The sequence below is a fragment of the Boleophthalmus pectinirostris genome, unplaced genomic scaffold, assembly GCF_026225935.1.
Source record: "Boleophthalmus pectinirostris isolate CB_2022bp ecotype Guang Dong unplaced genomic scaffold, ASM2622593v1 HiC_scaffold_22, whole genome shotgun sequence".
NCBI classification, from domain to species: Eukaryota; Metazoa; Chordata; class Actinopteri; order Gobiiformes; family Gobiidae; genus Boleophthalmus; species Boleophthalmus pectinirostris.
Window position 1 is genome coordinate 36137955 of NW_026571190.1, and position 27820 is coordinate 36165774.

The 27820-nt window shown below is 41.3% G+C and overlaps 1 protein-coding gene across 1 annotated transcript in view; it reads left to right on the forward strand.

Moving 5' to 3' along the window:
- hhip (hedgehog interacting protein) overlaps positions 1-8246 on the forward strand; it is a 62878-nt gene extending 54632 nt beyond the window's left edge. Inside the window, exons 12-13 of the mRNA XM_020920432.2 lie at positions 5552-5700; positions 6068-8246. Of these exons, the coding sequence (XP_020776091.1) occupies positions 5552-5700; positions 6068-6264 (346 nt within the window). The 3' untranslated portion in view covers positions 6265-8246. The remainder of the gene's footprint in view (positions 1-5551; positions 5701-6067) is intronic.
- The last annotated feature ends 19574 nt before the right edge of the window (positions 8247-27820 follow it).

Genomic DNA, 27820 nt, shown 5'->3' on the forward strand with positions numbered 1-27820 from the left:
ACCAGGTCTAAAACAGGACTAAATCAGGACTAAACCAGGTCTAAAACAGGACTAAATCAGGACTAAACCAGGTCTAAACCAGGTCTAAAACAGGTCTAAAACAGGACTAAATTAGGTCTAAACCAGGTCTAAAACAGGACTAAACCAGGTCTAAACCAGGTCTAAACCAGGACTTAATCAGATCTAAACCAGGCCAAACCAAGTCTAAACCAGGTCTAAAAAACAGGACTAAATCAGATCTAAAATTGGTCCAAACCAGGTCTAAACCAGGACTGAAAACTGCCAATTGTCTCATTATTTTTAACATAAAAAGCAGTGTTTTCGTAAGGCCTGTCACGTTAACCCATTTTGAAGTATTGCTGAAGGAAATGTAGACGATCAAGGATAGTACTGAAACAAATTTTTGACACTAACTATACTAAAATACATATTGAAACAGGTTTTAGTAGTTAGTTTGTCTCTATAATGAGTAAGGAGAGGACAAGATCTTGTGAGACATAATCGCAAGAGAAAAAAAATTATCTCGTGAGATTTTTTCCCAAGATAAGACAAAAAAGGATTATGTGTTGGTGAGTTACATCTCTTACAGTTCCAAAAAGCAGCACTAGAGTAGAAACCAAAATATGAAATCAAATATAGAAAGAAATTGTGAAACCAAAACTGGAAACTGAATCACGAAATTATAAATATTAGAAATGTAAAAATCTCGTCTTGTCTCGTTCTCATGGACCCAATCTCGTATCTCGTCTCGTCTTGCGGAAATTGTATCTCGTCTCATCCCTAATAACGAGTCATAGAACTTTCTAGAGCTCAAATCTTACCATCGTACAGAATAATAACAATAACTTCCCGACTAGAAAAAGAGAAAACGTACCACGATAAAAAACTGACCCCCTAAAATTATTGTTCTATTTTGCGTACTATATTGAGGGTAAGATGTTTTGCTTTGTCGGGAATGTTCCACAGTAGAGCATTAAACGTATCAGCCTCCCTGGAAACAAACCCTCACGTCACCGGGACAAATTAAAGGTCAGATCTGTGGAGAGGCAAGCCCGTTTTCAGTAAGAACTCATGTTTGTCGAAATACTCTCGTAATTGAATAAATGCAAGATAGACACAGTATGTGGAACATTACTGTGGAACATTGCAGACAAATAATGACATCGCCACGGACGCAAGCAGGTGTTGAACCCTCTACCAGAAAAGTTACGCAGCTCATCTTTAAATTGAGGCCTTTTGGTTGGATCGTCCCAGTGAAAATCTTGCTCAAATTGTAGTTGTCTTTAAAATCCATCAACATACATCACACTTCTTCACTTCCACTTTATTGCTATCTTTATAATACTAATAATAATAATACATATTTGGGATCTGCAGTGAGCTTGACCAACGGCAGGAGTAAAGGATTGTATCTGGGTGACGGCAGCGCCACCCAGGAATGAGCACAATTAAAGACAACAGTGGGATATCTAATGGCACTGGTGGCCCCAAGTGTATTTATGTTATGTGGGCTGGTTGCTGGACACACTTGTCTTTCCATCATCGACTGGACTAACTTGACTGACTTGTTTAGTCTGTTTGGAGTCCGTGGAGCTGGAGGCTGACTCCTAATCCACTCCTGCTTCATTATTAGGATCCTGTTTCAGAGAGAGGCAGAGTGAAGGACAGCACTGCTAAGAGGCTAACGTGTGTCTGACCTCTTCACGTCTGGTGGTCCTTCTGCTTCACTCTCGTACATCTGGATCTTCAGGCCTCTTAGAAAGAGCTTTGTTTAAGAATATGGTGGTTTTGTGGTCGGCTATAGCATTGTGTTTTGATCAACTGTGTGTTTGGGAACAGAGAAGGAACGAGGAATTGTTCAGCAGTGTAGTAAAGGCGTACAGGGAAACTTTGGCTATAAAATCCCAGCAGTGTTTGTGTAAACATGTCCTGGCCAGATGACTTCATTTCTAGGTATTTGTTTGTCAGTTGGAGTACCCCTCCAATAATAAATAGGCCACCATGCATTTTGTAACATGCTGCATGTGTGTGTGTCTATGAGAGAGAGCAAGACAGGGCCTGTTTGTACTGAGGCACTGAAGGGAAATGTTTCCAGTCATAAATCACACATGATGACCAGAGGATGCTCAGGGTTTGACCAGTCCTCCCCTCTCTGTCCTCTCAGTCCTCCCCTCTCTGTGTGTGACTGAGTGTCCAAACTGTGAGAGTCCAAACTCTGACTGTCTCAACTGTGAGTGTCTCAGCTGATTTATGCACAGACACATTTATTAAAGGTAGTATTCAAACACAGCGTCTACGTGACATTTATTCTGTGCTCTTGTGCTCTGATCTACCACAGACTTGTTAAAGCCTCTGTGCACTGGAGAACACTGTGCTGCACAGTCAAGGATCTCCACTTTGACAGCCTCTTTCTCATATGAACTTGGTGTTATACCAAGATGTTTCTTTTCTGCTGCTTAAAATATTAAAAACATTATGTTCTCTTGTAAAACAGTCGGATAAATGCCTTGAGAAGAACCTTTTGTTTTGATTCCGTTGTTCCCTTAGAGAAGCATCACAACAGCTGAACAAGCCGACAAGTCAAACTTTGTTAGATGCAGTTGAGACAAAAGCACAGGCTTAAATAGGCTGGAGAACGTCCATCAGCATCACTGTGTTTGTTTTGGTTTGTTTGGGCACAGTGCTGCCCTGTGATTGGTCCAGTCTCCGAACCATTGGTGGGTTGGGCCCAATCGCAACAGCTGGAGCCGGACAAGATGGATTCTGTGAGTTTGTGACAAATATCGTGAGAATTCGTCTCTCTGCACAATGGCAGCTCAGAATGAGCTTTACCTGGCTAAACAGTGGCTTAGTAACATATAAATATAAAATACAAATATAAAATACAAATAAATACTTAGATTCTCACCAGTTTGTTGGAAACTGTGCATCACTCACTCTTTCACTTGCCTTTCTGACCTTACTTTTACAAATTGAACTGAAGCCTCCTGAATGGCCCGTCACACATTTGGGTTTGTCAGCTGCAGCCTGCACTATTCAGTTACAGTGAGCTGGAGCTTAAAGAGACTCAGTAAAGTGTGAATGGGATCCTGGGAGCTCCTTTATGAAGAGCATTAGCGATGGATGGAAGTCACAAATCACAGATGTACAGCAGTGGTGTCTGCGTGCTGAATATATTCATGGTGGTTGTGTACAGATATAAAGGCCGTGGGTGGGGTGTGCACGTGAACATGCACATCTGTCAGCTCCCCGCGCGCCCAAGAAAAAGCCTTTCTTTATTTTCCCAATGCTCCTAAATCTTCCTCCACCTCTGCCATGGTCCTCCTCGTAACAAAGCTGCGTGCCAGGTCCACTGAATAGCTCTGGCCTCTACAATACACAGTAAATTTTTAGCACAATTAAAACAAGGAATGAAGCTACAAAAGAAAGCCCCAAACAATGGAGTCAGATGACAAAACGGCAATAGAGACCACACTGGGCCATTTGATTAAGTCATTGTCAGAGAATACAATGTACACCACTCCACAGCCGCGTTCTCACATACACCTAATGTCAATCAAGCAGCACAGCCAGCCTTTCCTACAACAATAATAATAATAATAATAATAATAATAATAATAATAATAATAATAATAATAATAATTGACTCTTGTGAGCTCTGAGCCATGTTATAATCTTGTTATTTCACCAATGATGTACTTGGAGTTGTGTTTTGTTTCATTCACACGTGTTTGAGTAACACTCTGTCTACATCTCCAAAGCTCAAAATGCTCTTTTCCACCTTGTGATGTCATGAAGTGGTAGTTTTGAGGTTAACAGCTGCCTTTTAACTTTCGTTCAGTAGATATTAGAAATTTCAGGGCTGAAATCTTCCAAATGATTTTAGCGAAAGTGGATGAAGTTTAAAAATACATATGACATCCCATGGTGGATTAGAGTGTTTTCGGTTTGAGAACATAAACTCAACCTAAATATGCAGAGTTTGTGTGTTAAACATGTGAATGAAACAAAACCCAACTCTAGGTATGTTTGTGATGAGGAAACAAAATTATCAGATCAGAAAATAGCCGTAATATTGGCCCTTTAATTACCTTCTCATTTCCAGAGTTTACATAACAGTTCATGTATCCTGCTTTTGCCAGTTCATATAAAGTAGTGTGGCCCTTCTCCCACGTCCAGGCTCCTTCACACCCCTCAAACAGTTGATAAATTCCCACAGTGGCTGTTGACCCAGCTGCCTTTGTCAAGTGGAGCTACCAGCAGGTGCTGTTTTCACAGCCACCCTGGCAGTCATACAGAGTGTTTAGGAGCGCGCTGACCCCTGCCTGCTATTAACAGTGTTAGCTACAGACCCCCATCTCTCCTGCTATTAACAGTGTGAGCTACAGACCCCTATCTCTCCTGGGACTCTTTCTCTTTCCTTCTCTTTCTGTTTGTTTCTGGGACTCTTTCTCTTTCCCTCTCTTTCTGTTTGCGTTCCTCTTTCACTTTTTCCTTAACTACATGCAGCCTGCAACAACAAAAGCAGCCTGATGGTGTCTGGTGTTGGGTGCTGATGGGAGCATGGGAATCACCCCCACTGGCTTTCTCTGAATAAAAGTAACAGGCTTGTTGCTTTTAGATAAGCCACTGCTGTAGAGCCCGTGTATTATTGTCAAAGGGATTGTACAATGATCTGAAAGACCAGTATAACAACTATAATATCATAACTAAATAAAATCAGACTGACATATTGAAGTGTTCAATAAATGAAGCTAAACATAAATACGTCTTAGATGTTTCAACATTTTTATTTGTGCATTTGTCACCCACATTCTTCATCTCAGCTTCATTACCAACTATTATTTCCAGACTTTGCCTGATATGAAACAATGTGCGTGTGTGAGTCTTTTATGGAATGATCACAACGGCGCTCTTCTCTGCTGTAGACATCACACATATGGTCAAGGGATGTGTTTGTCTGCATTCTCCAAATCATGTTTATATCAAATGAAAAGACCGTTTTCCTCATCAAGCATAGAGTGAACTCAGGGAGAGGGAGCCAAGAAAGACAAAAAGTCTCAATGTCAAACAACTGACAATTGCACTTTGTCACCTTTTGCAAACTCCCACTCACACTGTGTGCGCTCGCCCTGTGTGCTCTCACTGTGTGCTCACATTGAGCTTTAACACTGTACACTCACACAATACACTCACACAGTACACTCACACTGTACACTCACACAGTACACTCACACAGTACACTCACACAGTACACTCACACAGTACACTCACACAGTACACTCACACTGTACACTCACACAGTACACTCACACTGTACACTCACACAGTACACTCACACTGTGTGCTCTCACTGTGCTCTCACAGTGTACACTCACATTGTACAATCACACTGTGTGAGCTCACCCTGTGTGCTCTCACGGTGTGCTCACACTGTGCTCTAACACAGTACACACACTGTCACACAGTACACTCACACTGGGCTCCAGGAATTCCCTTTAAAAGGACAGTGGAGCAGGTGTTAACATTATTGTCATTGTTGTGATTCCAGGCCGTACACTCCAAAAGAGTGCCATCGAACTGTGGAGCCGCCAGAGCTCTTGATGACAGCCTGCTCCAGACACTGCAAGAACGGGCACTGCACCCCCACGGGCAAGTGCTGCTGCAGCCCGGGCTGGGAGGGGCCCCTCTGTAGAGTGGGTGAGTGGGACAAACGCACTATGATATGCTACTTTCTACTAATAACTGTCTGTTCATGATGGAGAGATCCCAGAAATGACATGAAAGTTTCATAAACAGATTTACAGTGAGTGATTTATATGGACACAAAGTTCACTGCCACAGACAGACCTTCAGTGTAGCAACAATCAGCAAGTTTACACATTTGTGTGTGTATGATATTAGTAATGAGAATACACTACTACTACAAGTATAGCAACAAAATGCAGTTTGATTAATGAAGTATTTTTCTTCCAGTTCTACTACTTTTTGTAATGTGTGTCATCTCCAGCAGTAACAGAATGTGACAGTAAAAGTGAACCCTGTCTTCTTCTGTGTTTGTTTGCAGCCAAATGTGAGCCAGGCTGCCGTAATGGCGGCGTGTGTCTGGAGCCCAACAGGTGCCTGTGTAAGAGCGGGTACTCTGGAGACATGTGCGAGAAGAGCGAGCGAGGGATGCCCAACGACCAGGAGAGAGACGGCATCATCGACCACATCATGGACATGACGTCCTATCTACTGGACCTGACCAGTTACATCGTATAGGGCTGAGCTCCCCTGCTCCACACAGATCTACCTAGCACCAGCAGCACACTCCACACCTCCACACCAGACCTCCACCCACTCACCTATAAGCTACATGCTTTAGAGCACCAGGCCTGGCATCCAAGCCTTGTTCACAGCTGTGACATAATCCTTCACGAGCATGGCCCTCTGAAAACACCACCTGCTGACGGAGAATCGGTTCACTCTCAGTGAGCAGCTCAAGACTTTGGCAGGGACAGCTGAAATGTTGCCTTACTCCAGCCCCATAGACACTGGCTTCAGTGGAGACTATTGCTCTGTGTTCTGGGCTCTGTCAGGATGCAGCGGTGTGAGTTTAAACATAAGGACAGTGTCACTGAGGGACCCACATCCTGGTGAATCGACTCAGATGAGACTGCAGGACTGTGCTTACCAGGCTCCATAAGCGCGTTGGCACCATGTCATACATGCTCATACTGTGTAAACTGTTGTATTGATTTTCCATCAGCTACAGAACAGCAGAGGGCTGTTTTACACAATATTTGTGGAGACTGAACAGAGCCTGTTCACAGCAGTCCTAAAACCTGATGGAGTAATGAGCTCCCATGCACTGCATCATAAGGTTCACTATAACTACAAATGAACTTAACAAGTTAATGGTTTAGCACCATTCACACAAAAACTGAACCATGTTCATCAAAGGGACACCACAGCTTCATGTTGTATATTTCCAATACAGTAGAGCTTACCTAAGTACTACTTAGCATTGCAAAACTATAGCATTATTATTGTTATCATAGAGGAGGTTTATTTTTGTAAGCTTAATAATATATGGGAGAGAATGGTGTTTCTAGAAGTTTTACACAAAGCTCGTCAGTTCATGTTTCTTGTACTCTGTTCTTCTCAAACACAAGGCTATAAGTATTGTTTTCTACTCTTTAAATGCATGTCTGTGCCTGCATAAAGTCAATTAGAGCAGCCGGTGGAGTCCGTGTAATTCTTGAGTAACACGCGCTTCATCAGCCCTGTCTGGGACACGCGCTGTCAGACCATCACAGCCAAGGCCACGTTATCTCCAAGCATCTGTTAATGGAGTCGTTTAAAGAGTGAAGGAGCCTCAGCCCCTCCACACACTGAGCCCGGAGCCGCCATAAACACTCATCACACGTCATATGGTATGGCTCTAGTTACGTTATGAAAGCTGCACTGTGCAATGCTTCTGACGGAGGGTTTGTCCTCAGCTTGTCTCCGTGGAGATGTTATTGCTTTGCCTGGGATGTTCCACAGTATGGCTTTACAGAAATATATCTTCTATCTCTTATTTCTCTAAACTACAGATTCTCCACAGATCTGACCTGACCTGTGTCTCCATGGAGGTTGTTATTTTAAATGCCATCCTTTAGAATATTCCGGGGAAAAATATTAACATCTCCATGGAAACAAACAGGTGGCCAACCATTCAGAAAAGTTACACAGTGCATCTTTTACATCTTTATTTGAAATTTTGAAATTATAATATTTGCTAGTCACCACCTCTTTTGCTGGTATCCGTAAAGATGCATTGCGCAACTTTTCTGGTGGAGGGTCTGCCACCTGCTTGTCTCCATGGAGATGTTATTATTTTGCCTGGAATGTTCCCTGGTATGGCATTAAACTCATCTAAAATCACATCAAACTCTTTAAACACATCAAAAATACAATAATTTAGTCCAAAAATCTGACCTGTAATATAGAATATAGTTGTTTTAATCTCTACCGTGGAACATTCTAGACAAATAAAAACAATAACATCTCCATGGAGACAAGCAGGTGACGGACCCTCCACTTGAAAAGTTACGCAGTGCACCTTTAAACCAAAACCCGAAGATAGTTTTCTTTTGTATCGCCCACATGATCGTTTTTTTGCTGGATGAAATCAACACAAAATGGAATTCATACTGTAAAAATAAAAAACTATACTTTTTTAGCACTTAATGTGAAAGTTGCATTGTAGCTGCTCAGACGGCGTGGTGTGAATAGAATAACCATTTTCATTATTTTTATTTAAGTAGTTACACAAATAAAATAATTATTTAAGTTTTTTGTTGTTTTTACCATTGTAATGTAAGTAATATTTTTATTCCTGTATTGTAAATAAAAAGAATAACTTTGTTCATCTTTAAATATACCAAGATGTTGATTAAAACAGCATGTCTCACTCTGCTTGTAGGTAGTGTGTTTCCAAAAATACAAGTAGTTCAGGAATGATTTTGATAATGTAGATTTCCACCTTTAAGGGCCTGTTTACACGAGAACGGTTGCATGTAAAAACGACAAAATATTTTATCGGAAGTGCCTTTTGTTTAGACGGTTTTTCGGCTTAAAAATGCAAAAATCTGAAACCACCCTCCAGAGTGGAAAAGTTTAATACGCTCCGCTGAAGCTTTTCCATCTACACTGCCTAAGACGCAAAACTCTGGTCAAATCTGCTCACATCGCGTACACTTTTACGTCACATACATACAGTACACAGAAACAAATGGCCCAACAAATGTACAGAATTTGCAGAGATACTATTAGTGAACAGAGAAGGATCTGCAATCACCTCTGTCAAATTCTGGATGCATCAGTTCGTCGCAGGCGAGTCAGACGGATATGGACGAGACTGGAGAACAAAATCCGTGTATCATTCGTTTTTTCAAAATAAAACCAAAAATAAGAAAATGAAAAAACAACTATTTTCTTCATTATTTGTCTTCAAAACCAAAATGAAAAAAAGATAATGTTTTGTTTTTTCAGTTTTCGATTTTGTGTTTAAATGAATAATGGAAAAAATGGATAACGTCCATTTCCCATTTCTGTGACTGAACCAGCTCTAAAACAGGACTAAACTGGTCTCAGTCCTAGTCTCAGTCCCGGTCTCAACCCTAAACAAGAACTAAACTAGGACTAAACCAGAACTGAACCAGGATTAAACCAGGACTAAACCAGGACTGAACCAGGAGTGTGGGAACCGGCCCATACGTGCGCCTGTGTAGACTGTCGGGTGCTCGGGAAACCGGGACCAGACTGGGACTAGACCGGGACTACTACAAGGATGGAGACTGGGACTCAGACTGGGACTGAGACCTGGTTTAGTTCTGGTTTAGTTCTGGTTTAGACCTGTTCAGTCCTGTTTAGTCCTTTTTTAGTCTAGTGCATCGCAGTTTAACTCACGGAAATGGGAAAGGGCTGTTATCGTTGTTTATTCACACAAAATCGATAAATGAAAAAACAAATCGTTATCCGTTTTCTCATTTTGGTTTCGGAGACAAATAATGAAGAAAACAGCTGTTTTTTAAGTTTTCTTATTTTTGGTTGTATATTGAAAAATGATTAAACGAATAATACACAGATTGAACCAGTCGATGGTGGGACAACTTTGTCGAAGGAGAAGCTGATGAAAATGCGCGGCGTGAAAACTTCCGTATGTGCAAAGACGCCCTTGTTGCTTTAAGTACATGCATACACAATTGAATTCCACACACTTTTGCGTCACCGTATGCAAGCAGATCCTCCTTTCCTCCCGAAAACGCTCGTCTAAACACGGAATAAAAAGTGAAGACTCGACGCCACTTTTGCATCTTCTGTTCAGACCATCTTAATGTAAACGTAGCCTAAGAGTACATGAAAACTTCACGCCTTTGAAAGTGGTCATAGGTATTTAGCCTTGAAGCCTTAAAAAGTTAAAAAGTCTCAAAAAGTCGTCGGTTGTACAAGGTGTTCAGTTTAAGTTGGTTAGTTCATAGTACGTGTATTTTAATAATAATAAAAAATAATAAAAACTAAAATCTGTACACACACACATATTTAACAGGTCATCTGAGGTCGTATGAAGAGTATTTTCTTTCCATTGAACTCAACCTAAGCCATTTTACTTTTTGGTTGCAGAAATTGGCCCCACAAATTTTATTAGTTTATTTCTTTTTTTAAGCGGTGGTACTACACTAAACCTTTTTTTTTTTCATCTCTCTCATCAGAAACATTCCTCAAGGGGTTTCATACATCATCCGTGCATGTCTGGGTAATTTAGCGATCTCTCCTGAGCCCTATTCGAACCCTCTTTACGTTTAGCTGTAGGATTCTGTGCAAAGCTCCGCCCACAAGCCTCCGTCACCCACTCTCCAACACGACAATTCTCCATAAATCTACAAAAACATGAGACACAACTGTGCACGACAACTTGACAAACCTGATGCGATGTGCAGTAGTTTCATTAGCGAAATGCAGGGGGAGTGACAAAGTTAACACGGTGATCTAAATACGTTACGTGTTAGAAGTTAATACTCCATAGAAGTAACTTTAATAAACTTTAATGTGGACTTGAACAGGGCAAACATAATACAAAAAAAAAAAAAAAAAGAAAAAGAACACTGCAAAGAATGGCAATTGTTCACTCGTGATTCTGTAAAGCATCGTTATGTTTGTGAATTTTAGATGGATCAATAGAAGCATCCTAAAAGTCATACATGGTTCACATTTAAAAACACAACATAACAGAAACCAGCTTTGGCCTGAGCTCATCTGTTGGAGTTCAGAGGCAATGGTGTTAGGAATTAAGGAATTTACAATGATAAACATGGATGAATTCAAATATGAATTTTTCAGAGTAATCTGTATCATATAATGTAGTGTATTTTTCGGTCTATGAGTCGTACTTTTTTTGATGGTTTGGGTGTTTTCTGCGACTTATACTTCGGTGCGACTTATATTAAAATTTTCACACTGACAGCCACGAGAGGCTCTAGGCTTTTTGTGTGAGTATCTGCTGCTCGTGTTCCTCCTGCACCACTGTCACCTCACTCTACTGCGCATGTCTCCTGCAGAGAGAGTCTCTGTCCTGTCTGGTATCATGTCAGTCAACCGCACCATTACTTCTGTACCACTGAAAATAAAAAATAATAAATAAAAAAAACATAAAGAAACTTGGCTGAAACCATCCTGTCGGGATTCAGAAAGGCCGAAATAATTCTAACCGGAACTGATGCTGAGTCTGACGACAGCGACACTGAGGAGGAGGCAGCGCTGTGTTTACCTCCGGAGGTTGCGGAGTTGCTCAGAAGTGACACCGAGGATGAAGAATTGAATGGATTTAGTGATTTGGAGTGAGATGGAGAGTTTGGTAAACTTGTTCTGTTCTGTTGTTTATACTATAGTTACCTGAAGAACTGTTCATATGTGACGTTAACAGCCTGTTGTTCTCTGTTGTGTTGTTTTTACTAGAACTTGCCTTTCAAGATCAAATGTTGGTCCCTGGTCTCTGATTTTATATAATACATTTCCCTCAAAAATTGCCATTGTACATTGGGAAGCTTTACTTGGAGACATGTTGTGCATGTGTCTTCTAGCAATAATCTATGACACCCATGGATCATTAATTATAATTTGCACTTTTTAAATTGCAATTTTCATCTAAAACAACTTAATAAAAGAAACAAGTCTGCTGATTTCTGTGTTAGAAAACTGCCGCGCCCCATGGGAGCTGATGAATCTGCAACGCCGATGGATAGATGACGATCACATGAGCAGTGGATTTGTTTTCATTTGTATCAAAATGACTTCAGGATGCTGCAGAATCCAATCCATTAAGAAACTAAAAGAAAAAGAGAAACAGGGATTGATGGGCAACATGGTGTCTTAAAAGGATTTCTCAGACATTCATGAATCACGAATACAACTTCGGGTGAGTAAATGGTGAAGAGAAACAACTATAACATGTCAATAAAAAGTCAACTTTGCACAATAGGTCTGCTTTAAATCATTTTTATTATAAATTTATGCCATGGAAAATCTGTTTCATAGACCCAGAATTGCGTCCAATGCCCCAGAATCTGCGCTGTCTGCCCCGTGTGACGTCAGCTGGTAAAAAACAAGCCAAAGTCTGAGTTGAGGTGGAAATTCTCTGCTTTTTTATGGAAGTACACAAACAGGTTGGTGCAGTGAACCTGTCCCATATTAATTTCCTTTCCCAAATAGCAATGAAGCTGTGTGTTGTACAGTGATAGCGAGCGGAGACCACCCACACCACCGCACACGCACCGCCATATTTACAGTCATGGAATTCCAACTTGTCTATGCACTGTTCAAATCCAATCAAAATGGCGGAAACTGGAACAGTCTAATAGCTGCGTTCGACCCGGGCATATTTTTGCGTTTTTACACCGTCTGTGGCACAATTTGTTCATTTTGGAGTTGGTTTCTTTTTCCCTCCAGATAGACCCTCATCTGGCTATCTTCCCCAAACAGTGTAACCCAGTACTTTGAATAAACATGAGGAGTCTGTATACTAAATATTTGTAAGAGTGAGATGGCTGGAAGTGCATACTATATTATTGTATACATGACAGAAAGAGCCGGCTCTAGCGATACTTATAGGGTAACAGGAGCGCAGGGCTGGAGCAGGAAAAAACGGGAGCTTCAAGATGAAAATGAGACTCAATGTTTTAAACATACATTTCAACTGAACAGTGCAAATAAACTGACCTGAGAAATAAATACGTGTTGTGTATTTGATGGTGCATGATCACAAGAGGAGGTTGACAGTACTCAGTTACATTTATTAGAGTAACTTTTTAAAGAAACTGCACATTTCTAGCAGCATACTTTCACTCCTACTACTTAAATAATATATTTTAAATGAAGTAACAGGAGCAGTAACAATGAAGTACAGTTGTAGTTATGGCGAGGAGAAAATTCAGTTTGTCGACTGGACAAAAGTTAGTTTGGTTGAAGACGTTTCGCAGCTCATCCAAGCTGCTTCTTCAGTTCTGGTCAAAATGCTGGTGGACACTATCTATTGGACACTATCACTATTGTAGTTACTCTCCTCATTTTGAGTAAAGCTACGTCCACACAACGCTCCTGGATTTTTTTTGCGGGTTGAAAAAAATTTGCATCCACACACGTGTTAGATTAAATATTCACGTCCACACGACAACGGAGCACTGAGTGAAAACGATGTAATACACATGCCACACCTGTATGTGGCGCTGTAAAGAGGATACAGCCAGAGCCACTGGACACACAGTACTACACACAATACTGCAAAGAGCAAATGCACATAAAGTTCCTTCCTGCGCAAGGTTCTCTTCTGGTCGCATGGCGATGACGGGGTCGCGACGTCATAGTTTTCCAAAAGCTGCGGTTTGCTTGTCCACATGACAACTCAACGCCGGCGTTCTCAGATTTCTCTGGAACCCATTTTCAAAAAACACAGTTTTCGTCCACCAGGACCAAAAAAATTTTGTCGTGTTGACAATATGAAATGATTTAAACATTTGTGTTTTGTTTTTCTCATTTTTTTGTCTGTCCAAAAAAATACCAGATTTTGTGCAATATTTAATGTTTTGTTCTTCCAGTTCTGTTACTTTCAAATCATAACTCTTACTTGATTTGTACTTTACCCAAATACTCTTGATTAATTTCTTGGACCACTACTTTGTACTTCTACTTGAGTGATATTATTTTGAAGGTCAAAGTTCAAGAAGTTATTGTCAATTCTTCACACAAAAAACATATAAAGAATTGAAATTGTGTTTCTCATTCCCATGCATATAAATAAATAATAAATGTAAATAGTGCTAAAGTGCAAAAGGCATATAATGCACGGCACAAGACAGTCTATTTGGGGGAGTTGGGGGGGGTCTGACTCCAAGCGTTACCAGCAGTACAAGTGTTGGCAGCAGTAAAAATGTTACTAGTAGTACAAGTATTACTCTACATCTCTACCACCTCTATATTGTTCTTTTGTTTGATCCAGGTATATTTGAGTTAATAGATCACAGCCTTCTTCCTGGCTATAACAATACAGTCTCTCTCCACTTCTTTCTGTTTTAGCAAACATTCAACAGAACCATCAGCCACCTCAGCCTCTTCACATTCTTCTTTGCACTATGCCAGAAATGGGTGGAGGAGTAAGACTAACTATACTAGTGTAAAATAAAAGAAAACTATTCTTCCAGTAAGAGTAATTGTAAGAATAACAGTGTGGAAATCTGATTCATAATTTGATGCTATTAGAAGAACAAAACCTTAAATAATCCAAAAATCTGGTATTTTTTAAAAGAACAGGCCACAAAAATGAGAAACCAAAACCATGAAACACAAATGTCCAAATCACTTAACACTGTCACTGCAACCTTCAACTTTTTTCTTACTTTTTACAATACAAAGCACTCATGTAAAAGTAAAAATGTAAAAATAAAAAATGGATTTAAACACATTTTCAGGAGTTTGCGATCAGTACGATGGTTCATGGTCCTGTTGACTTTAATATTATCTAAATAGGACTTGTTTAACAGCACAAATCGCCTCATCTGCTGTAGTTTCAGTTCTGTCTGGTGTTTCTGGTCAGATTGTGTTAAAACGAAGCCCAAATTAAAAGAACTTTTCACCTTCAGGGAATGTTCAGTACAACAATAGATTTAATAACTGCCACAGAAAAAGTTTAATCGATACGTCAAAGCATTTTAAAGATCACTACTTTCACCAGAAGAAAACATTTTACACAAAGTCGACGTTGTGTTACAATAATGCTTTAAATGAATGTTATTAAAACACACAAGATACTAATTACAGTCTGACTTGGGCCTAATAAATGAGCTTCATTAGAGGTGGTATTCTGTGTTGCAACAGCGCTACAATAACGCTGCAGACGGCGTTGTTTTACTTCAGCACAGCAGTCATAATACGAAAGGAAAAGATTTAAATCAGAAAGAATGAAGTGCTTCCTCCGTTTTGACAGGGCAAGTGCAACCAAAAGTGAAAAATGCTGACAGGAATGAGTAGTGTTGCATAAACGCGCCAAGACCTCCTTCAAGGTGGTCGGCGAGTGCGGTTTGTTTTGTTATGTGATAAGCTGGGAGTTAGCGAGGCGGAGGGGAGGGCAGCGGCCCAATCAGAACCTGTGTCTTCATTAGCTCTCCGAGTGGGAGTATGAGATTACAGCGGGGCTACTCACTGACTCATGGCTGTGTAAACACATGAGGTCAGATAGACCGGGGGACGAGCGGCAGTCTGACACCGGCAGAGCTGAGGAAAAGGAGCTGAACATTGAACGAGATGCTGTCGTCATCACGGTTTGGTCGGGGAGGAGGAGAAGTTTGTCCCCTAGAACTTAAAGAGGATGTTAGAACTGCCAACATGACCAAAAGTAAAAGTGGGAGGAGAGGAATAAAGTCAAAATTGGCAGACATATTGATACTTTGGATTGACATGACACTCAAGGTGTTCTACATGCATCTCTGTGGTGGAATGTTCAGCAGTTACCATGGAGACACAATGCACGCAAAAGCAAACACTGTCAAAACATTGAAAACTCAAAGAAAAATACAAAATGGATTTAAACAGCACATTTTCCTGAGCCTGTGATCAATACGAGCGTTCGTGGTTCTGTTCAGGAGTTTGATTTTCAGCAAAAATGTGAAAGTGCTACTGTTTGATTTGACTATAATGTCATTTGAGAGGAACTTGTTTTAAAGCACAAATCAACTCTCCTTTCTTTCTGGTCAGATTGCATTAAAACAAAGCTAAAGTCCAACTAAGAAACAGAGCTTCAGACAGAGCAGTGCCCACAGTCAGCTTAGGGAATCTTAGTGCCGATGGTGCAGATTGGCAGCCTCGCTTCTGTCAGTCTGCTCCAGGACAACTGTGACTACAACAGTCGCTTACACCACCAAATTTCAAATGTATTTGTTTGGAGGATAAGCCCCTTGAGATGTCTCGCCATCTCATTTTCGAGGGGGTCCTTATGGTCACAATAACAAAAGACAGAAGGGCAGACAGTCGGCTACAAAAATTTAAATATACTCAGTCACTCACACTTGACTTTTAAACACATATTAAATCAAATCTGAACCAAAATTAAGACTGCATTTACACTGAAACAAATCACTGTATCACCGTATCAGAAACGATCTGCGTCCAGACACGTTGTTTCTGTGTCCATAAGTCTTCCCTATCCACACAGCTTTGAGCAGATTTGTTTACGTTTTATAGAAAGAAAACTTAAAACCGCATAACTGCTAATTTACATAAACTGAGCGCTCAAGAAAACAGCTGGCTATTGTGCGCTGATGCGGTTCAGCTTCTGTCGGACTAAAGAACATGACTCAGTGGAATATGAGTGTTCTTTCTGCGACAGAGGGGTGTTCTGCTGATGGTGAGTCTGTTCTGTGTTTCTATCGCGTTGGAGATGGTTCATGTTAAACTTTTCAGAGATTATACGTCTGCAGGTCATACACACAGACTGCATATATGAATGGACATATATCTAGCCTCTTAGCGTTTTGGCGGTGAATTACTTTGCCCTACTTCAGAGTATCAGCGTTTTCAGGCGTCCACACGGTGCTGGATCAGATCTGTACTCAGATGAATTTGTGGGAGCTGGCGGCACCGGATCGTTCCGTCTCTGGAGCCGTTTTCCATCAGATTAGTGTGGACAAACACTGCATCTGCAACAAAAACGACTTCAAATTTCAGTTCAAAGAGTTCAAATAGTCACAAAATACAAGATGAACACCAAAATTCAACAAAATTATCAAAAACAATTACACGGGATACATAAATATTGAACCAGAGCATTTTTAAATGAAGGGACAGAAGCTAATCAGTGAGGGAAGATTATTCCAATCAGAGGGAGCTTTATATCTAAATGAGTGTTTTCCTATTTGTTTTTGGACTCTTGGTACAACAAAAAATGTCTGATCTGCGTGATGTAAACTGTAAGAGGATCTGAATGGAATTAAATACTGTTTGAGGTACAACCAAATGTGGAGTGACTAAATAACGCACCAAACTGTAAAGCAGCATTATGTGTCTGGAAAAGCCATTATTGTATAAGTGTGATTATCATTACTGGTTTCATTTAACAATAATATTTGTATATGACATTTGCAGATAGGCCCGACAAAAAACACAAATGAAGGTAGAAAAGGAGATGCGGTTGGTTAAACAGAAGCCGTCTGGACTAGATGAGTTTTCAGGGCTTTGGTGGTGGTGGTGGATGAAGAATTTCCCTCACGACAAAAGTCCGAAGCGTTATCAATGAACACTGTGCTATGTTCATAGTACGAGGAGTGTTCAGGTCTACTATGAGATCAGTCTTTTTCTGGATCCAGAGCTTGTTTACGTCCCAGGCCCAGCACTGACTCGAATCCATGAAATGATGCAATTAGGGTTCCCACTGAGGCCCAATCTGTCGTGTTTACACAAGAGACGGAGGACTGCAGGTAGGACTAATGGAGGTGACTAACGCTGGGGAGATACATGTCAAATCAGACCTGGAGTCGTTCTTCTCTGAAAACACTCTGTTCCACCTTGTGACATAAAAGGCAGCTGTCTTGAAAGCTCCCACTGCACGACATCACAAGGTGGAAGAGAGCATTTTGAACTCTGGAGATGCAGACAGACTAATAACAATAAACTCACAAGAGACAGTTTTGTGTAATATAGGACCTTTAAAGCTATAGTCATATTAAGTCCAGCGCTTGTGTTTATGTCTAGTCCCGTGTGCCAGAATGCCCATTCTGAGCGCCGTGTCAGGACTGAGGAGCGGTTTTCAGAGTCAGCATGTGGTCTAAGAATAAAAGTCACCAGACTATACTAAGCCCAAATGTGAGGAGAGAAAGCCTAGGTGATATGCAAAGAATAATCTAACGGCTGAGTGAGTTTATGTAATCAAATATATAGTTTAATTTTAGTTTTAAAGGTCTTATATTATGCAAAAGTGCCTCATGAGCTTTCAGACACGTTAAAATGTTGTACCTCCTCAAAAACATACCCACTAGACCTAACTCGAGGTCAGTGGCTCAGCAGTTTTACCACTTGTCCACCAACCCAAAGGTCGCTGGAACATTTCCCGGACCACTGCGTTCTGTCGCTGTGTCCTTTGGCAAGACACTACCCTAGACATACCAGTTTGTCAAAATCTGAGCTCGTAAGATCTCAGAAGCTCAGCAGGACTGGGTCTGGTTCGTATTTGGATAGACTGTTGGAAACACCAGGTCATTGTGTCCTTAGGCAAGGCACTTCACCTACATTGCTGTGAGTGATTGGTGGTGGTTGGAGAGACTGATGGCGCAGATTGGCAGCCTCGCTTTCATCAGTCTGGCCCAGGGTCAGTTGTAGCTACAATAGTAACTTACCACTGCATAGTCCGTACATATGTGTGGACGTAGCTAATACTCTAGCCGCCGCACGCCAAATAGGAAGTTCGCCAGGAGGCTCTTCTGGCTCCTTCTGACTCTGGCTCCAATTGATTGATTTTGGTTTTAAAATGCTCGTATTAACCCGCTCTACGTAATTTTTTTTTCGGTATTTTGTCCTTCAAAAAAATCCTATTCATAGCACCGTGAGCATCATGAGCCTCATTTGAGCGACGCTGAATGCTATGGGTGACGTCACATTCGCTTAAAGGGCCATCTCATGCAAAATAACTCTTCACATTGTCTCTTCTGCACATATACAAGCACAATTTGGGTTTTGGAACATCCATTACACAATAGTTATGAAATCTTACTGATTTCTTGGAAACAGTCGCAGACCAGGAACTATGAAAGACCGACTATCGCTCATCCCCCTGCCTGTCCTGAGAAAGCACAGGCTCCGCCCTCCAAACGTGACGTAGGCTCTGAGTGAGCCGCCCTTCCTCCGCCATCTCAGGGAGGGAGGGGGAGACAGACGTGCACCCTGATAGCGGCAGGAATAAACTTTTATTCATCATGGAGATACAGCGCGTTCAGCCGCATGTGTTGGACCCGGAATCGGACGAGGACTTTGAGGTGCACGAAGCTCAAGCACCGTGTCCACATCAGCTGAATATTACTGATTGGTAAAGTATTAATAAACACTAGTAGATAAACTTATTATATTGTGAACACTGCTGTGTAGAACCATGAGCTTATGCTGTCGCTTTTGTTTAGGTGTTCATGTGGGAATTGTCAGCCGATGTGGGGTGGGCGGGTGTGAAACGCTTTCTGCTACATCAAACGCATCATAGGTGTAGCTGCCGCATCATCGTTGTAGCAGCTTTAGTTCGTTGTCACAAGGGAGGGTGGCAGAAATACACTGCAATTTGTTAAAAAACTCAGCATCAATCTAAAAAACACTTTGGCAGCATATACAAGGCCCACACATCACTCTTAGAAGGTAGAAAGCTCTGAAAAGTTGATTTTGCATGAGATGGGCCCTTTAAGTCCAATTTTTTTATACAGTCGATGTACCACTCCCAAGTGTGGACCAAGTGAATAGAGCTGGTGCTTTGTGTGACATAAATGCCTCTATATAAATGCAATGATTAATTAAAGTTGTACCAGCATTTGTCTACACGGATGAACAATGTAAAGCATCTTTGAGTGTCCAATATAAGTGAGGAAATCCAACGAGCTTTTATTATTTATTAGTTGTATAGTTTTGATTTATCCCACAGACCAGGCTCACACCTCGTACATCTCCCTTCGCCGGTGATCTGATGTATTGTATGTTTGGTGACTCGTGCTACTGCATGTTTACGTGATCCCAAATATATCCCTGTGCTGTTGGAGAGGATTCCTGCGATCCATTTCTCCTGTGCTGAATGTGGCGGTCAAAGACAACATCGCTCTTTGTCTGCCTCCACTCTCCATGAGGCCGGCCTAGGTAAACAACCGATGGAGGCTGGAATGGACCACCTAGGTTTTAGTTTCCATTTGGGGGTATCTCCTCAAAGCAGCGCCAGTACATTTTCCGAAACACATTAAAAAGAGTTATGCAAATGGTTTACGGCAGCGCTCGCGGTGGCGGTATTGTTATATTAATCTGTATACACTGTGGCTGGTCTTGGCAGGGCTCCTTTGTTTGTCCTTGGGCCTAATCTGCAGGGCTCATCTCAGACTTACAACGCTCACAGTCAACACACGGACATGCTCCTCGCCGTCGTGCTAACACCAGGGCTAATGCTCGGGTCAAACAGTGTGCGGCTGCTAACAACCAGAGCCAAGCAGGGACAAAAAGGAAGCCAAATCTGTCATGGGGACGGGCTGGAGACGGTGCACCTGACACAAATGAAAATGATAAATCTTTGGAAGCCTGGATAAGAAATGGTAGTCCTTGATGTTAAAAAATGCAAAATGAAAACAGAACTATTTAATTTTAAAGGTTCTATGGCGTCAAAATAGTCCCATAAAACACACGCACGATAAAACATGCATTCGGGCGTAGTACTGTATTATTTCACACGCGTAGATATTAACTGCGAGCAAATTATCTGTGAAATCTGTGACCTGCGCGCAAAATAACAACTGAGGGAAGGTGCACCCTCGAAAACAGAGCGAGCTCTCTCAAAGTTGAGGTCTGCGTGAGATTTAATTTCTGCTCTCTCAGGTTATGTTTATATGATGACGCTCTGAACAGAAGACGCAAAAGTGGCGTCGCATCTTCACTTTTTATTCCACGTTTAGACAAGCGTTTTCGGGAGGAAATCTGCGTGCATACAGTGACGAAAAAATTAGTAGAATTAGATTGGGTATGCTTGTACTTAAAGCAACAAGGGCATCTTTGGACATATGGAAGTTTTCACGCCAAGCATTTTCATCAGCTACTCCTTCCGCAAAGTTTTCCCACCATCGACTGGTTCTCCAGGTCTCGTCCATATCCGTCTGACTCGCCTGCGACGAACTGGTGCGTCCAGAATTTGACAGAAGTGATTGCAGATCCTTCTCTGTTCACTAATAGTATCTCTGCAGATTCTGTACGTTTGTTGGGAGCCTCCTGTAAATTTATTAGAGCTGACAGAGCAGCTTGAAAGTTCGACGCTTGGAAATGATCCAAAAAGTTTGTTTCTGTGTACTGTATGCATGTGACATAAACGTGTACACGACGTGAGCAGATCTGACCAGAGTTTCGCGTCTTGGGCAGAGTAGAGGAAACGCTACGGCGGAGCATATTCAACTTTTCCCACTCTGGAGGGTGGTTTCAGATTTTTGTGTTTTTAAGCCCCAAAAACGCCGTCATATTCTAAACTAAAGGTACTGCCGATAAAATATTTTGTTGTTTTTACCCACAAGCGTTTTCGTGTAAACACTCCCTCAAAGTTGTTTTCTGTTTAGGAGGATTTCATTCATTTGATGAAAAAACAACTATTTCTTCATTATTTGTCTCTTATTTGTCTCCAAAATCAAAAGGAAAAAGGGATAATGATTTGTTTTTTCAGTTTTCAATTTTGTGTTTAAATAAATAATGGAAAAAACAGATAATGGCTGGTTCCTGTTTCCGTGACTTAATCTGCGATGCTTTTGTGTCGCATACAGACTGAACCAGGACTGAACCAGGTCTAAACCAGGTCTAAACCAGGTCTAAACCAGGATTAAACCAGGTTTAAACCAGGACTAAACCAGGTCTAAACTAGAACTAAACCAGGTCTAAACTAGAACTAAACCAGGTCTAAACTAGAACTAAACCAGGACTAAACCAGAACTGAACCAGGACTAAACCAGGTCTAAACCAGGATTAAACCAGGTTTAAACCAGGATTAAACCAGGTTTAAACCAGGACTGAACCAGGACTAAACCAGGTCTAAACTAGAACTAAACCAGGTCTAAACTAGAACTAAACCAGGACTAAACCAGAACTGAACCAGGACTAAACCAGGTCTAAACTCGGACTAATACAGGTCTAAACCTGGTCTGAACAAGACTAAACCAGGACTAAACCAGGTCTAAACCAGGTTTAAACCAGGACTAAACCAGGACTAAACCAGGTTTAAACCAGGACTGAATCAGGACTAAAACAGGACTAAACCAGATCTAAACCAGGACTAAAACAGGACTAAACCAGGTCTAAACCAGTACTGAAACAGGACTAAACCAGTTCTAAACTAGAACTAAACCAGGACTAAACCAGATCTAAACCAGGACTAAAACAGGACTAAAATAGGACTAAACCAGGTCTAAACCAGAACTGAAGCAGGATTAAACTAGATCTAAACTAGGTCTAAACCAGGACTGAAACAGGACTAAACCAGGTCTAAACTAGAACTAAACCAGGACTAAACCAGAACTGAACCAGGACTAAACTAGGACTAATACAGGTCTAAACCAGGTCTAAACAAGGCTAAACCATGAATAAAACAGGACTAAAATAGGACTAAACCAGGAGTAACCCAGGTCTAAGCCAGAACTGAACCAGGACTAAACCAGATTTATTTTGAAGCCATAGTTACGCCGTTAAAAACATACCCAGTGTTATTATCATTATGGATCATTATGTTATAATCTGGACTTTTTAAAATTGCAATATTTACCTCAGTAAACTTAATAAAAGAAACAAGTCCGCTAACTTCCACGTTAGAAAACCGGTGCCCAATGTGAGTAAATGTCGCAGTTGATGAATAGCTGCCCATCTTTTACAACTACGTGACACAGTTTTAGAAAATAAAATTCTTGAACGATGTAAATGCAGAGCAGTGGACGTGTACTGGTCGCGGTGAAAATACCTTAAAAATAGGAGATTTAAGATTGCTCAAACATGCACAAATCACTCCAAATACAACTTCGAGGAGGTCAATGCGAAGAGAAAACAACTATAACATGGTTAAAATCTCTGAAAAGTAGATTTTGGAGAACGGGTCTGCTTTAAATTAGATGTAGCCGTACAGATGTTATCAACCAGACCAACACTAGTTTTAAAGCTCAAAATACTTCTGTCTGTCATTATAGTTAGTTACTTCATATTTAGTAAGACAACACGGCGTATACTGCATATAGCGGACTCGCATTTTCTCACAAAACAATAGGGCGTCCAATTATAACATTACAAAGGCATTTTTCTTTCCCGGTGTGAGTGTGTGATACCAGCTCAGCCTTTAGCCCGCTCTTGTTGACGTACTTGAGCCACAGTGCACAGGTTTTATAGGGTCAGGCAGACTTGACCACAGCAGACCTGAGTTCATGGGAAACTTTGAGAACAGTTACGTGGTTAAAGTGGTTCGGTTATTGGGAACTTGACTGCATTTTCTTTTCTTCATTATGGGGGGCTGACTCGCTTTAATAGAGCAAACAATGGGAAGAAAATATAGATTCAACGAGAGCATGTGTATGTTCCCACAACCCTATGTTCCCTCATAATTTTTTTTTTTTTTTTTTATCCCAATATTAAGCTCTATGTTTTTTTAGATCAGAATTTATCAACATTTTTCTCAATTTGGTCGTCAATTACACCCAAATTATTCTCCAGCAGCAGTTGACTACAGATGTAATGTAGAGGTCATGGTGAATCCTAGGTTGTAGGTTGAAATGACTCTGAATCATCCCTTTAAATGCGGTATAAAAATAAAAATAACTTGAATTAGAGTTTAATTTTGAGAAAAATCTTCATATAAGGAAAACATAGGGCTGATAGGGCTTGTTAAACACTGCTGAATAGTTAAAAGGGTAAAGCTCTTTTTTATTGTAGTATTATTGTTTTTTATATTAGTAAATTATGAAAGATCCTATATTAAGCAAAACTGACTCTTGTGAGCTTTAAACCATGTTAGTGTTGTTACCTCATCAAAAACATACTTGGAGTTGTGTTTAGTTTTTTTCATGCGTGTTTGAGTAATCCTTTATTATTAGTCACGTGGGTCAGCGTGGGAAGGCCACGGTGCCAACACAGACACACACTCATACCGGTGTTTCACTTACCTGCCCGTTTACCACTATCCCTGAGTTTTCCTCACGTGGCCATCGCAACAGTCAGGTGTGCACTCTAGGGAAAAGATTTGCATCTTAAATATGACATAAATTTTGCTCATTTGTGTAAAATGTTCGATGTTCATGTGACCAACAAGTCACACTCATGGATCTATAATAAAAACTTGATAAGGCATATCCCCTGTCCTGGTTTGAGACGACTCCAGGTACTGCAGCTCCCGGGAGCTTGGGCTCAGAAAGAATTCTCCCACAGAAGCACAATGCATTTTTTGGGAATTCAAACTACCCGTGTGTTCAGCTGATGGGGCAATGTCATGGTTATTTTTTTGGCACATTGACCACTCATATATGCAGTCTATGGTTTGGTAACACAGTGGATACACACAGCCTGAGTGCAGAAAAGTCAAACAGTTTATCGCGGTGTGATAAAATAAGTTATGATGCTAAATGAACATTAGTGAGGGACGTACTTCTTACCCATGTGCGTAAATGACGAGAAGAAAGGGCTCAAACTTTAGTAGCCCGACATCCATACCTGATCGACAGAACTAATCCCGCCCCTGAGAGAGTCTGAAATCTGCTGAAATCCTCCAAGACACTGACATGATACAGACAGAACAGAGACTCTTTCTGCAGGAGACATGCGCAGGGAGAGACGGAGGTGATGTGCTGAGGAAGTTTCTAGTTACAGCTATTTTGCCGCTTCATACACACACTCTCCTCATGGAAAACACACGAAGAAATGCAGATGATGCAGCTTTTAAGTTAAAGGCGATTGATGTGTCTGTCGAAGAAGGAAACAGAGCTGCTGCACCTGAACTCTGCATCAATGAGTCGATGGTGAGATTTTGGCGACAGCAGCGTGACGAACCGACTCAACGCAAAAAGACGACAAAAACTTAGGCGATAAAAGAAGACGGCCTGAACTTGAAAACGTTCTTGAAGATGTGCACACCTGCGGCTTATAATCAGGTGCGGCCTATATATGTACAATTTTAAAATGTAGTTCAAATTTCGTTGTTGCAGCTCATATTTATAGTCCGGAAATGACGGTACCCATTATTCAAATTAGAGCCTCAGAATGTACTTTACAAAATGAACCATAAATACTTGAAGCCGGTGGTATCTGAGAAATGGATTAAACCCTCTGCCAGATGAATAATTATGAAACATTGCCCATTCATTCTCCCAAAAGCGTACGGTGGTGCAGTATTGGTGGTGTAGTGCTTTCTGCCTTCACTCTAATCCCTGGTTTGGTGCAGCTCTGCCTGTGGAGTTACTGTTGTGTTGTTCTAATCTCTGCAAAGCTCTGTGACGAATGGCTGCATCGCCTCCTGTTCACTCTCCACTCCTACTTCAGCTTTTTCCCCCGTAACAGGCATGAAAGAGTGGTGACAGCAACACATCTGCGTACACAAACAAATCAGAGAGGTTATAGGCGTAAAGAGCTCATATTACGCTTTATTATAGTTTCTGATCTGTGTTATAATGTTGTTTCGTCATCGGAAACAGACCTGGAGTCGCGTTTTGTTTCATTCTTACATGTTTAACTCACAAAACCTGCATATTTAGGCTGAGTTCTTCTCTCAAACCGAATTGTGATGTAATGTGCTAATACAGAAAGTGCTCCACTGTGTTTTTTAAACCCCATACACTTTCACTAGAATCATCTGGATCAGGGGTGCCCACACTTTTTCACCACGCGAGCTACTTATAAAATGTCCAAGTCAAAAACCGACCGACTACAAAGCCAAGTAAACTGTACTGGACTTAAGAGAACTTCCAATAGCACTCTACAGAAAACTGATGGTTAGTATGTTATGGTTAGTACTAGTTTTACAGTGGGATTTAGCTTCTGCACATTTACCAAATCAAACACACGTCGTGACAAACCCAGATGTATTTGTGCACGTTTATTAGGCAAACTTTAGCCACATGTCGGTGGCTTTGCTCTGTGCTGTTGTCATCCTCTGGGCCAACATTCTCACATAAAGTTAGATTAGTTTTTGTTTCGCGTTTTGTCTTGTCCTTCTAATCTGCGCACATTGTGGAAGGAGCCTGTGCGCTTTACGCGGGAAAGAGTGAGAGCGTGAAAAGGCGAGGAGGGGTGCGCTGACGTGAGCAGATGGACAGGTAGGATGTTTTAAAAAAGTTTAACCTGCCCTGTGATACACGCTGGTACGCAAGGACTCACACTGTTGCGGACAAGCCGCACACAGGGAGCGTGTGTGATTGTGATGTGCCGCACAGTATCCGCGTGTTCCAAATGACGCTCAGGCTACAGAGAGACGCTCTGCACGCTCCCGCACCCCGGTACAAGATTATTGCCAACAGCAGCGGCCGTAATATGATTGCACTCGTCCAGTGTCAGACCTCGAGTGAGAGACAAGACCGAGGCCAAACGTGATCGAGTCCGAGACGAGTACTAGGACACTGCGATCTACCCACACGACCTCGCCGATCGACTGGTAGATCGCGATCGACGTATTGGGCACCACTGATCTGGATAATTTCAAACCCTGAAATTGTCGATCTCTACTGATCTAAATCAATCAATCAAACTTTATTTGTATAGCACTTTTCATATTTCATATTTAACCCAGGTGGTTAGCGGGGACTAGATTTTTTTTCCTACCCTAAGGCGTTGCTCTGCATGGTTCCCGATGTCAGTGATTACCGATGAGAAAAGGGTGCGCACGCCGTAGGGTGACAGTCGGGGCTTTCGGTGGCTGGTGAAGGCGGCGCGTGTAAGTAGCTGGAGATGTTTCTCTCTCAATGTTTTTAGAATTTGCCTTAATACGATGTTTCTGGTCATTACGTTAAAGGTGTTGTGTGGTGGTGACGGCGGCTGCTCCTAACACGCTCCGCTTTATCTTGCATTTGTTCTTCTGCACGTGTATTTGTACAATCCAGGTAGAAGCCCTTAGTGGTGTATATTTGGGGTGATGGCGTTTGTGGGGTAACTTGTGTATTTTTATGTGGCAGATTACGCTGCTGCTGCTGTTTTACTGCTCTCAAATTCTCTCGATCCTCTCTTGAATTATCTCGCAAAGTCTGTTCTCAAAGTTTGCCCACAAGTTTCTTTTATCTGTGTAGTTAGTGCAGTTGTTGTTGTTGTTGATGTTGGTTGGGGGTAACAGAGGACAGTGCAATGCAGCAGCACCTTGTAACCATCTAATATCTCAGAGCACTTTAAGGCCACCCACCTAGCACTGCATCTAAAAAAAAATACTACAGCACTGTTTTATATTTGCACAGCACTAGCACTTTGCTTACTGCTATCTGGGACTCAACTGGTTGTTTTGGTTTGATTAATCTTTGGTTTTTGCATTGCTAATCTTGGTTTTTGTGTGATTTAGTTTAGTTGAATCCCATATTTTAGATCAGATTTGTTGTGTTAAATTTGTACTTTTCAATGTGTAAAACTATCTTTTTTTAAAAATATTACTGTTAACCAAATAAATAAATGTATTGTTTAAACAATTTACTGTTTTTGTCCAATTTTTTTGACTATAAGTTCATGGTTTGGGTCCTGTGACTCCGGTGCAACTTATATATTAAAATTTTCACACTAACAGTCGCGAGAGGCTCTAGTCTTGTGTGTCAGTCTCTGCTGCTCCTATTACTCCTGTACCACTGTCACTTCACTCTACTGCACATGTCTCCTGCAGAAAAAGTTGCTGTTCTGCTGCTGCAGCCGAAAACGGTAATTGAGCAGCAGAAAGAAAGTTTGGAGTGAGCGAGAAACTTGTGAGGGACTGACGGAAAGTGGGGATGGAGAACACAGCTTCACGGCAACCAGGAGGATGCGCCGTGAAACTTTCCTGGAAGTCACTGGATGGATCGACAAAGCCTGGACTTCAGTGACACCGAAACCATCCTGTTCGGATTCA